At 41.5% G+C, this 13,278-nt stretch overlaps 1 protein-coding gene across 1 annotated transcript in view; it reads right to left on the bottom strand.

Annotated features, from left to right (window-relative positions):
* The window catches only part of LOC144786058 (cytochrome P450 3A21-like), a 296,250-nt gene that overhangs the window by 172,942 nt on the left and 110,030 nt on the right, over positions 1-13,278 (bottom strand). The window contains exon 6 of the mRNA XM_078665004.1: positions 9,121-9,209. Coding sequence (XP_078521130.1) covers positions 9,121-9,209 — 89 coding nt within the window. The remainder of the gene's footprint in view (positions 1-9,120; positions 9,210-13,278) is intronic.

The following is a 13,278-nucleotide window of genomic DNA, read 5'->3' on the forward strand; positions in this document are numbered from 1 at the left end:
TCACCTCCTCCCTACATTGCGATGCACGGGATCTCGAGGATTATGACCTTTGTAGGGATGGAGGGCGAAAACCCCGCTCTAGATATGGCTGTTTGCTTTGTCCACTCCATACCATTTCGACCTTGAAGACCCTTTCTTCGGCAGGAGAACAAGCACCAACAGTACCCCGGTGAAATCATAGGAACACTGTCATCGGTTCCGCCAAGCCACAAGGGCCGCCCAGATCTTATCTTGACTAGAGCTATCACACGCCATATCAGACTCACTCACATAGATAATATGTTTCAGACATTCTGTGAATGTAGGGGCATTCTCTGACTTCCAGGCCTTACAGATTTCACGCCTTGATAGAATAATTATGTAAAATATAAATTTAGTCATTAGATCCTGAAGCTGGTATTCTGCCCCTAACCCAAAAAAAATCATCCTAGGGGAGATCTCGATATTTATGCCTAGTACGTCAGATAGGAATTGTCCAATTTTAGTCCAAAGGGTAACAAACTTGGACATTCTGCGAACCTGTGTATATCGTCTGCTGCAGGGGCCTTACAACGTGGACAACTATATTCCAGCTTTGTGATTTTAACCAGTTTTTTTGGAGTTATGTAGACTCTGTTTAGGGTGAACAGATGATTGCGCTTTAAGGGGGCAGATTTCACCACTTTGTTTAAACATTTAAATGAGTCTCCCCATAAAGCTAACAAGTTATCACATTGCAAGTCCTCTATACCTCCCCAAAGTTTGTTAAGTTCACTCTCTGAGATTTCATCCTTCTCATTTAAAGCCTCATACCAAAAGGAAATCTCCTTTTTCCATCTACCCTTTCTCATCACAGATTCAAATTTTGGGTTGGTTGTGACCTCCCATGGAATGGTAGACCACCAGCTAGATAGCTGATAATATTTGAATCTAGTGAGAGTTCCATTTGTCATCTTGGAGAGTGAATCCCACCCCAGTAGCTGGGAATTATCCGTAAGGTCCTGCCATTGCATAATACCAGCTGTTTTAAGAGGAATTGATCATTGGTCTCTGAGACATTCTGGCGTCCCAGGCGAATCCCATATAGGGGCCTGGGGAGTGTAATAGGGAATACCCAGTTTCTTTCTCACAAACACCCAGTTTCTCAGGGCAGTTCCTAGGACCTTTAATCTAACCTTCTTGTAGAATCTTGGATCCCCAAATTTAAACAAAAAGAATTCTTGTCCTAAAGGGGTACCATGTAGTAACGCCTGGAATAGCCGTCCTAAAGAAGATGTATCAGCTTTGTCTGCCATGCACCTGAAGTTTTTAAAGTGAAAAGAATGACAATAATACAAAATATCTGGCATGGCAAGTCCTCCAGCTTTCAATTTCCGTCGCAATTTTTTTAAAGAAATTCTGGGCGATTTGCAGTTCCAGATGAAGGATCCGATTTTTCCCTGTAGTTTGGCAATATCTTTAGGATCAAATGACAATGGTATTGAATTAAAAAGGAAAGTAACCTTCGGCAAAATAACCATCTTAATTAAATTAACCCTTCCAAAGATGTTTAATGGTAGGCCAGACCAACGTTGTAAAGTCCCACAGATGTCCTTGTAAACTCTATCCAAATTCACCTTGGATGTTTCTACAATGTTCTGAACTAAATGAATTCCAAGGTATCTTATCCGGGGTTTTGATTCAGGAAGTTTATCCTCATAATTCCATTGCATGACCTCCGTTTTTTCTTTATTAATTCTATATCCTGAGATCACCCCAAAACTTTCGGCATGATAAAATAGGCGGTGGATGGATATCTCAGGATTAGATGTATACATTAGGAGGTCATCAGCATATAGTGCGAATCTCAGGTCTAACTCATTAATCTGGAAGGGTTTAATCAGAGTATCAGATCTTAACTGGTTAACCAAAGGCTCTATATAAAGATTAAACAATAAAGGAGACAGGGGGCAACCCTGTCTGGTACCCCATGTTATTTGAACCCAATCTGTTAGCAGATTATTTACAAGGAACTTGGCCTTAGGGCTATGATATAGCGCTTTTATGGATGCTATAAAATTAGCTGGAATGCCAAACTTAGACAGAGCCTCCCATAGATATAACCAATGGACCTGGTCAAAGGCCTTAGCGGCATCGATTGCCACAATAGTCAAGGTTTTTTTTTGCTCTGAAGCATAGTCTATTGCAGCAATGGCTTGATGGGTCAGTTCATTTAACTGCCTGCCTGGCATAAAGCCTCTCTGATCCTCATGTATTAAAGACTTAATCATTTTCAACATGTGCATCAGAAATTAACTCAGAACTTTGTGAGACATTCAGCCCACTGTCTTGTGAAACATCTCTTAGAACAGATAAATCACAGGCTTTGGATGACGAACCAACTGTGTGACTGAAAGGACTATAGAAGGAGTCGTCAGATTGTACCATAAAATCTGACTCTACAGAATTTCTCACTCTGGCAACATTTCTGTTACTCCACCATCTTCCACCTTCAACCATAACCAAATGTTTACCTACTTTAACAATAGTTGTTTCCGGATAAAATCTAGACCCTTTAACTTAAAAAATTCCTCATTTTTTACATGTTTATCCTCATCATATCTAGATTTTGACTTAATTTGATAATTTTCCACTTTCATTTTGATTACATCCAAATTAGGTGCATCATTCCCAAAGTGAGCTTTGCTCACAACCCATTCTGGAGAAAGTTCATTAAATTACTCTTTCCCTCGCAACATAGCAAAGGGAGTGACTCCAGTTGTGGAATGGGGAATGTTATTATACGACCAAATTATGTCACTTACTACTTCTTGTAGAATCAGACCTGAAGAAATGGCTAATTGAACCGAATCTTTTACAACCCGGTTCACTCTTTCGACTAAGCCATTTCCCTGTGGGCTGTAAAGTGCTGTAGTTAAGTGTTTTATTCCAAGAATACTCAAAAAATCTCTCATATCGTGTGACACAAATTGCACACAGTTATCTGAAACCAGATATGCAGGAACCCCTTCAGATCTGAACAGTTTTTTCAAAAATTTAATAACATTTTCAGTATTGGGATCCTTCATAAATTTGAAAGACACCCATTTTGAGTGGTAATCTACAATTGTCAAAATAAATCTGAAACCTTGATTTAAACCACCCACAGGACCTAAAAAAATCAATCCCTAGCTTCTCCCAAGGATTTTTGGGAAAGTTAACCGGAAATAAAGGAGAATTAGATGTGTGTAAAGACTTTTCAGCATGAGTACACTCAGCACAATTGTTCAACAAGGTCTCCACACTGATAACCATACCAGGCCACCAGTAATGCAACCTCAATTTTGTTTTGTGCTGGTGATACCCCCATGACCTTTGTGAGCCAGGGCAATCATTTTATCTCTAATCGAAGTTGGAGGAATGAGTAGGGAACCTCTCAAAACAAAAATGTTTTCGAGACTTAATTCCTCCTTAACTTTGGAAAAAGGAAGTACATTTTTGTCAAGCTGATTTTCTCTTGGCCATCCCACGATATAAGAATTTCTTGAGAATAATCTTCTGCCGAGGCTTTTACCCAATCAGATTGAGACACAACGCTCTCCATCAACCTTAAACCTTCAACCAGACTAATCACAACTTCTTTGTCATCAATCACAGTATCATACTCAGAATCTTGTAAGGGACACCTGGATAAAAAGTCTGCCTTAAAGTTTTTTCCACCCCGGATGTGTCTCATAACAAAATTAAAATCATAAAGTTTAGAAAACAAACGAACCAACCTAGGACTAGCATTTCTTAACCCCTTATCATTCCAGATAAAAATTTGTGGTTTGTGATCAGAAATTAGGATAAACTCTCTGCCCTAAACATAAGTGGAAAAATGTTTAACACCCCACACACAAGCTAGGGACTCTTTCTCTATTGTGCTGTAGTTCTTTTCCGAAGAAGAGAGTTGACGTGACGCAAATGCAATAATATTCTCATTTCCATCAACCATTTGACTAAGTACAGCACCTAACCCAATATTACTGGCGTCTACCTTAATGTATGAAGTCTTTTCCTCATTAAAAGTTTTAAGAGCAGGAGCAGTGATTATCAAATTCTTGAGTTTCTCAAATGCTAAAGTTTGTTCACTACCCCACATGAACTTAGCCTTGTTCCTAGTTAAAATTCTTAGAGGCTCGCTAATCAGGGCAACATTTTGAACAAACCTTGAGTAGAACTCACTCAACTGATCTTTGTTAGCAGGTCGAGCACATTCACGGATAGCTTTCAACAAATCCTGTTTAGGACTGATGCCACTTTGAGAGATGACGTGACCCAGATATTCTACCTGATCAAGTAAAAATTTACATTTTTGTTTCTTGACCGTCATGCCATGCTTGTCTAGTATACCTAAAACTTGGTCTAATTTAGAAAGATGTTCTTGTACTGTATTGGGAGAAATTAATATATCATCTTGATATGCTATGACGTCCTTGACATCTCCAAAAAGTTGGTACATTAATTTTTGGAAAACTGAGGCCGCAGAAGCCAGACCAAACGGTAATCTCAAAAATCTGAAATGACCAAATGGCGTATTAAAGGCAGTAAGATCTTTAGACTCATTGTGCAATTCAATTTGATGGTAAGCGGCTCTTAAGTCTATGGTGGAGAAGACCTTCGTACCTTTTAATTGAGCCAACATGTCCTGGATACGGGGTAAGGGAAAACAATCAATTTGAATATTTTTATTCAGTGACCTTAGATCAATACACAATCTGAGCTCGTCACAATTCTTTTTAGGAGCGACTACAATGGGAGAAATCGACAGCGATGAATCAATTTGTTCAATGACCCCATCATTGCATAATTGATCAAGACGACTTTTAAGTTTATCTCTAATACTGAGGGGAACATGTCTAACCTTATGAATAGTCGGAAAGGCATCTCGTTTTAAAATTATGTTATGTTCAAAACCCTTAACTGAACCTAATTTGTCAGAGAAGACATTTTGATGTTTATTGATTATGTCTTCTAAGGACAAACAAAAAGTGATCACTGCATTCACATTATTGGAGCGATCCAGAGAAATTGGTTTGTCAATACCCGTTCTTAATACCATACCAAATTTCCCTTGGTCCTTCCAACCAAGAATATTATAACCCTTATTTGCTATATAGATCTTAGATTCAATAACCCTATCCTCAAAGGTGAGACTATCGTTAAAGTAACCCATCATGTTAATCTCCTGTCCGTTAAAGGCTACAGTGCGAATATCAGGAGGTATTAGATCAACTCCTTTCCATTCTTTAAAGAAAAATATGTCAGAAAGGTTAGTGACGTATCTCGGGACAAACAACTTAGGGGCATTAGACTTTAAATGTGTCTCCTGAAAATAGACCACCTGGGATTTAAGAGATATTACCCATTTCAAAAGAGCCCGTACTTCTGTTTATTTAACATTCCATTAGCATTAATTGACAGGATATTGCATGTATTAAATTTCATCTTTTTTTCCTTGTTAAGTGCCTACCATTAGAAATTGAGAAAATACTATACCTATTGCACATGTTCCTTTTTACTGCATTTACCCCCCCTCCCCGACCTACCCGGGAATGTGGAAACTCCCTTCCCTTCCACGCTGTCCACATTCCTCCCACTTCTTCTGTTCTGGGTGTCCTCTTGCTACACCCTGAGTGACCCGTTAATCTGGGGCCGCCCCACTCTTGCTATTGTTTTACGATTAACGCTAGACAACGCTCCTCTTTTACCCCCCAAAAGGGGAAAGAAAGACAGAAAGAGAACAAAAGAAAAGAAACAACTCAGAAAGAGTAAGCATTGAAAACCATGGGTTAATTTTTTCAGGCCCTGGCCCCTGAAGAAATCTCCTTAAGAAGAGATTGTGCCTCTTCTAAGTCAGTAAACAAGAAAAAAATTCCGTTAACCAGGACCTTCAACTTTGATTGCTGTGCAATCGAGGCTTGGGCGCCATTTGCTTTAAATAGATGTAAAATTTTAACAAATTCTTTTCTCCTTCTTGCAGCTGCTGCTGTCATGTCAGAAAAGATCCTACATTTTGTTGTTTCTGACACCGAAAACTGTCGTTGTTGATAGGCTCGAGAAAGAATCCTCTCCTTAATCCTATAATCGGCAAAATTCAATAAAATAGTTCTTGGAAATGTTGAATTTGCAAAGCGCTGTGCCGGGACTCGATGAGCCCTTGTTATAGTCGAATCCCCCTCAAATTCAGGTAGAACTGTATGCTGAATAAAAGAATTAACCCACTGAATAGTATTGGAGCCTTCTGTTCCTTCCGGAACCCCTACGATCCTTAGATTTGATCTTCTAGAGTGGTTTTCAAGCTCCTCCAGCTTCTTTTCAAGAGAGTTTTTCTTCTTGGCTGCCTCCCTAGCTTCCCCGTGGCCAGATTCATTTGATCTTCAAGGGCAGAGATCCTTGCCTCTGCCTCCTGTAGTCTATTAGGGAGCGCTAACATTGACTCCTCAAATTTGTCCATCCTTTGATGTAAGGCAGCTATCTCCACTTGTTGCTTATTCTTTATTTCTCGAATCTCATCAAGGATCAAATTCAGCATTTCACGGATATCTAGCTGATATCTCGCCTCAGATCCCGGGAGGCTGACTTTTCCTGCCAGTAGATCTACGTTGGTACTCATATTTCTCTCATTAGGACTCAGCTGCACATCTTCTCACTCTACTCCTTCTACCCCAAATACTCCGCTTTGTATACTCAGTATTTGAGAAGAATCTTGCACAGGATCCCCCTCATCTACCATCTCATTTGTGAAAATTAGGGGGGATTGCGGTAGGGATGAAAGCAGAGGTTCAGGTCCCTGTTCATGGTAATGCGTCTTAGTCATTTTTGTCAGACCAGAGTCTTCGGACAGTGCAATGTTAGCTGGCGTGGCAGCAGAAATTGGGGCTATAGGGGATTGTGAGGGGAGAGACTTCGGAGTGGTTTTCTTTGCAAAGAGTGGGTAATCCATTATCTCCTTTCCTCCAATACCACTCTTATTTTTAACCTCTCCAACCTGAGGTGGTGTTTCTGAAACAGATACCAAGGTAGAAGCTTGCACTTCTGCTTCTAATTTGGATTGCGCAGTTATATTTAAAATGTTTTCCCGATCCACAACTGCCTTCTTCGGCTCTGTAACTTGCAGAGAGGTAGAAGAGAGGGGTAACTCATCTTCAGAGGACTCAAGCATGGTATCCTCAGCCGAGTTCTCTTCCCTATTTTATCTTTGTTTTTATCATTATCCTTGGCTGCTTTTTGTGAAGCCTCCCTGGCTAAGGCAAAGTAAAGATAGATGAATAAAAATGAATATAATGAGCTCTAATTAAATAAAGTTAAGAATTCAAAAAGGTTACGAGCCTGCATCGATAGGATTAATGAATGTGCTCCCAGCAGAGTTAAGTTAAAAAGCGCAATTAAGTTTTAAAAGATGTATATCTTAAATTTTTTTTTTTTTAAATCAAGCTGGAAATGAATGAAGACTTATCTTGAAGGTTGATGATAGTCTTCTTGAAAGGTCAGCAATTCTTTAATCAATCACTGTAGAAACACTGAAATTCTGATAGGATCTTCTGTAGAGGCCAAAAGCGATGGGTTCAGAGAGTGCTGACTTGACCACCTCGTCGCCAAATTTATGTTGCATCCGAATAAATGAAGAGATGTAATGATAGGTAAGAATAAGATTTATTCTTAAACAAGTGCAGCACTCAGATCCAAACAGAGTGTTTCTTCCATCAGCTCCAGCTTCCACTGAGTAGCCAGAGCCCAACATTCTAAACTGCTAAGTGACATCTAATTGAAAGATGCAGTAATAACATAACATTGTTAAAGGTACATTAAATAAAAATACAACAGAATAATAAATGAACATAAGATATAACAGTTTGCTTATTCAGAAGTGAGATGGATTCTAGTTGCTCTGAAGCTCTGATCAGGCTGAGGCCTCAAACATCCTCAGAAAACTGTACACCTGCAGGTAGCAGGGTAAGCACCCAGATGGGACACTGCTTCAATGATGTTCAGTTGAGAGGAGTAGGAGAGAGCATAGACCACCTGAGTCTGTGAGGAGTAATCGGTTTGAATTATTAGGACATGGTGATGGGTGGTTGTTTGGAGATAATGGTCAGTATCAGGTCCCCCTAGGGGTGCTGAGAATGCATTCTCACCCAAACTATTCAAAGTGATATGGAACAGGATGCTTAGGAGGTTTACTGCTATCATGCCCAAACTGGCAGAGCGTGGTTAATGACCCCACTAGGGTAAGAACCCGGAGAGGGTGGATTCTCCACTAAGAGTGGTGTTTACCGTGATTTGTGTGCACAGACCCACTCTACGAAAACCCTGTTCATGGCCAAGTCTGTCTAGGAGTAAACAAATGAGTAATTAATTGAAAGTATTAAGTGGCACTCGCCCCTTGAACCTGGAAGAGAGAATACTTCAGAGGGGCAGGCTGCCAGGACTTTAACCACAAAAAACAGATTTAGAATGTGAAATGATGAGGTTTTAAGGGAGCCCCTTAGACTGCTGAAGAATGAATCTGGAACTTTATGTGAATAGCTTTAATTATGTTCAATGAACAAATGGAATAGTGCACAACATCTCAAAGGATGGGCCAATTATTCAAGGACAGTATAGAGAACTGTATGTGAAAGGGACAATTTTGCTCTTTCTGACACCAATATGTGTAGCTGGAGTCAAGGCACACAAATAGAAATAAATTTAAGATAAATAGTGCTATGGATCACAAAAATGGCCCCTGGTGCATCTGTAAATGCTTGCTCCCAACCCTAGAGGGACATGATAGTCCAACGTTGTGAGTAGTGGGTTATGTTTGCATCCGTAAGTCAAAAAGATAGGCGCACAAATACTTTTGTGAATCAACCTCAGAGAACATTGAGCAAATCACATCAATTCCCACTCAACTCTCAATAGTCATACAAAGCTCAATGTTGCTCCCAGCCTTAGATCCCAATATTTCCTACACACTTTCAATTCTCGTAGGACCATCACAATTCATCACTTTATTGCAAACCTTTCAATTCACAACACAGTTACAAACTACACCTTTCCTCTGACAACTCTCGGTCAATTTGCAGCACCCCTGCCACACAACCACAATTTCCCAACATGCTTTCATTTCCTACTTACAGTTTCATATCTAACGGTTCATCTTGTTCTGTTTTTTTCTGAACATTTTTTACCAAGGTTTCTCCCAAATTCTTTATAATTGGAAACATCTGAAAATCAAGAAATACAAATTATGCTGGATAGAAATATTCAAAATATCAGCAATTTCTGACAAACATCCCCAGACCTTCCTTTCAGTAACAGATCATCCATCTTGGTCAACCACATATCAGAGCTGGACTAGAAACAGCTGATATGGAAAGGGCAAAGGCAGAGTGATGTAAAGTAAAACGTGTATGATTTACTAATATTTTACGCAAGACTTGAGTTGAATAGAGGTATAAAAAATGTGCCATATCTGCTATGATATGGCACATGTCTCCTCTACACCGGCGCTTGTGCACTTTTGGCTGCCATGCACCAAGTACAAGGGTGTGTGCGTTCTCTAAGGTATAGGTTTTGAGGAGGAAGGGTATAATTTCAGAACAAACAATATCTTTAAAAACTTCTCCTGCCTTGTATGTGTATTGCACAATGCAGCACATGTGTACATTTAATACATATCTCCTTGTCTGCCTCAAGGAGACAAAAGGTTTTAGGGCAAATTCCTATCTATGAATGTTAGTAGATCGGGATTTTCGCCAAAAATGCATAGGTGGTTGCGCGGTAACACCCATGTGGCAAGGATGTAACGCCCCATTGGCATAAAGTAGCACATAGCTCAATCTTGTGTTACTTTGGGGAACTATCCAACTTAAATCCTGGTTTGTGTTGGATAGTAAGTCCCACTCAAACCCTTTGCTCAAGGGTGCATCACTGTTGTGACGCAAGTCCAGCGCAAAGCGTTAGTAAATCTGGAACTATATATTTAGGAGGGTGTTTGCAGGAAGCCTTGTGAGCAATGATGGAGAATATGAGCTAACAGTTTATTCTGTCCTGAGTACTAAGAAGAATTTGAAGGCTTGAAGTAATGCATTCTCTGACAAATAATTCTCAAAGTAAATACGAGGGTACTTGTTAGTGTTTGAAAAGCAGCTTCTGAAAATCAGCTTCAGAGTTGTTATTCGAGATTTTTGTGCATGCAGGGAATGTGAGCGTAAGTATGGAGGTCTGCCATCCCTTGCAGGCATACAATCTGCATTCTCAGGTAATGTAGTGAGTACTGGGGTCGCAGAACGTCTCCAGCCTAATTATTATTTATTAGGTAGGCAAGATTTTCCAAATCTATATTTTGTGATCAGTCCCATCGCAAACTGAAGCCAAGATCACAGCCCAGTCGTAGTGCAGTTTGCACATGTTGGTTTGTGACATGGGCTTTGTACATCTGGACCATCAACACTAAGGCCCAGATGTTAATTTGAATTTGTGCTGGGGTCACGCCACCTTTGTGGCACAACCCTGACGCATAATCATTGTTGGCATTTACTAAGCAATGCAAATACACTTTGAGTGGTGTAGCAAATAACCAAAGCAGCCTTGAGTTACTTTGTGTCAGGTAGGCGTTACATGGGTGGTGCATGGGCATGCCCATGCCCATATATCCACCTATTTATTTTGAAACAAACCCAGATTTACAAAGGCTTGTAAACATGGGTTTGCACCAAAATGGCGCGCCTACCTGACAAGGCGTAGTGAGAAATATTTTTATTTCTCCTTGTTATGTCCTCTATCCATCTGTGCTTGTTAGAAATGGGCTTTATAGTTGGCGTGGGTTTGCACCGAAACCAGGCTGAACCCACCACTCTAGTCATGGTAAGTAAGTTAAACATTAGATATAGCCTGTGCTCACCCCTGATAGCTTGGCGCAAAGCAGGCAGGCTTACCAACAGAGGCAATGTGCAAAGCGTTTGCACAACACACTCACACCAGTAGCCCAATGAATACACCACAAGAGACTGCACACAAGATTTATAAATATATATATATATATATACTATATTGTGCATAGACCAAAATGACATGTTTCATCAATGCTGTGCATATTATTACTGTCATAAAATAGTACTTGTTACCCTAACCCACACTCTGCAGAAGTGCACAACATTCTCTTTTAAATCTACATGGACAAAGATAGCTTTCGTTATCTTCACAAATTAGTGCAAAGCTATGCACAAGTATTTTGCAAGTTATCACAGTATATCAGGATAACCTTGTTATCTGGCACAAAACAAGGTCACAATGACATAAATCAACCCAATATTTCACTAGCTATCAGCCTTTAATGAAAGAAGACCAAAGCAGGGCTGGTTAATTTATGAGCGTTTCTTAGATTTTCAAATACGGCACTACACCACCCTTGGAGTCCTCCCCATGTGTAGAATGAGGCAGGAGGCTGCCCGCAATCGGATGGTGCAGCGGCTGATCAATGCAGCCTTTTCTCCAGAAACCCAAAAGCCACTCTGAAGGGCAGAGAGTCTGGGTCCCTCCACCACCTCTAGGACCGCAGTGTGGAATTGAACGCATAGCAACCTGCTCAGGAAGTGGGGGACGACTGGGTATCTCCTGCTTGGTCCTACTCACCCCTGGTAACTCGGCCCTGAAATTGGCAGGAGTGACAGATTCAGGGGGTCGGGATGCATGTCTCACGAGGTGTCTCTCAGTGGCACAGGTACTGCGGCGTCTTCTCCCTTCAGCTCAATAGCTTTCCCACTGGCAAGAGAGATTCCCCCGGGCAGTGGCAGTGGCGAGGGCAACAATAGAGGGCCTGGCACTTCACTCCACAAGGTGGCACCTCGCAGTCTCCCTGTCTGGGGGCTGCGCTGGGGAGCACACCTGCCACCTTTTGAGAAAGTAGAGATTGCTCGACACGCATCATATGCTTCTGGCAACGCTACGATTAGCAAAGGAGGCGTACACACCCTCCACTCTTGTTAGCCTGAGAGGACCAGCAAGTACGGAGCATTAGTCCACACTCCTGGTGATAAGGCACCCTCCTAGAAAGCGGAGTGTTGGAATTCACGGAAGGATGCTCTTTAGAAGAGCCAACCAGTGACAGATACACTCCTGCATGGAAGTGCATTGTTACTGGTAGCAGGTACAAATGACCAGCTCAGTGGGTCTTTGATGTCCCTGAGACCTCAGGGAGAACAGGGGGCAAGCCAGCAAGCACTTGGAGATCCCTGGGGGCACATAAGCAGGAATACAGGCAGCAGGCCAGCACACAGAACCAGGTTCCAGAGTGGCAGTCCCTCCTGTAGCACAGCCCACAGCAAGCAGCAGGCCAACAAAGCTAAGCAGTTAGGAGAGTGGCAGTCCCTCCTGGTAGCACAACAATTCTTTCTGGCAAAGTGCAGCATGTAGAGCCAGTAGTGTCTGGCTACAAGTCCCACACAGTGTCTAAAATTATGGGGTCAAAGACCCTGCACTTATACTCGAAATGTCTTTGATGGAGAGGTGACTTCAAAATACCTTGGAAGTGCACAACACCCTCTTTCAACTCCAGCCCTAGCTCCAGGCGATCAGTAAGGGGTAAATCAACCCTTTGTGTGAGGACAGGACACAGGCTTTACAAATGTAAGTGCGCCCAACCTCCCTCTGTCCCAGACCAGGAAGACTATCAATATGCATATGTTATCCTGCTACACCCAACCTTTCCTGTGTGATAGCTGTCTGGAAAGTATGCACATAGTGTATCTGTCAACCAGGCCCAGACATGGATTGGAATCAGCCTGCAAAACACCAAGAGTCATAAGCACAGAGAAATGCCCACTTTCTAAAAGCGGCATTTTTAAAATAGTAATAAAAAATCCAATAACACCAGTAGGTGGAATTTATCACCAGTATTCCAAACATACCAAACATGACAACGCTACTCCTTTCAGAGCAAGAGTTACCACTTAAACATATATAAGGGAATTTCCAATGCTAGCCCAAGATAGGAGTAGGCCTCACAGCAGTGAGAAACCAAATAGGCTGTTTGTCACTGCCAGGACATGCCCCAAAATAAAGGAACATGTCCTGCATTTAACCTGCAAAGCACCCTGCCTTTAGGGCTCCCTAAGGCCTACCTTGGTGATGACCTATATGTAGTAAGAGGGGAGTTTCAGGCTTGGCAAGTAACTTCAAATGCTACGTCAATGTGGCGGTAAACTGCGTTCGAAGCCCCTGCACTGGCAGGCCTGCCCCAGGTTTGAAAGGATACTTCTGTTGTTGGCACAAGCAGTGCTGCAGGTTCACTAG

The sequence above is a fragment of the Lissotriton helveticus genome, chromosome 10 (assembly GCF_964261635.1).
Source record: "Lissotriton helveticus chromosome 10, aLisHel1.1, whole genome shotgun sequence".
Taxonomy (NCBI): domain Eukaryota; kingdom Metazoa; phylum Chordata; class Amphibia; order Caudata; family Salamandridae; genus Lissotriton; species Lissotriton helveticus.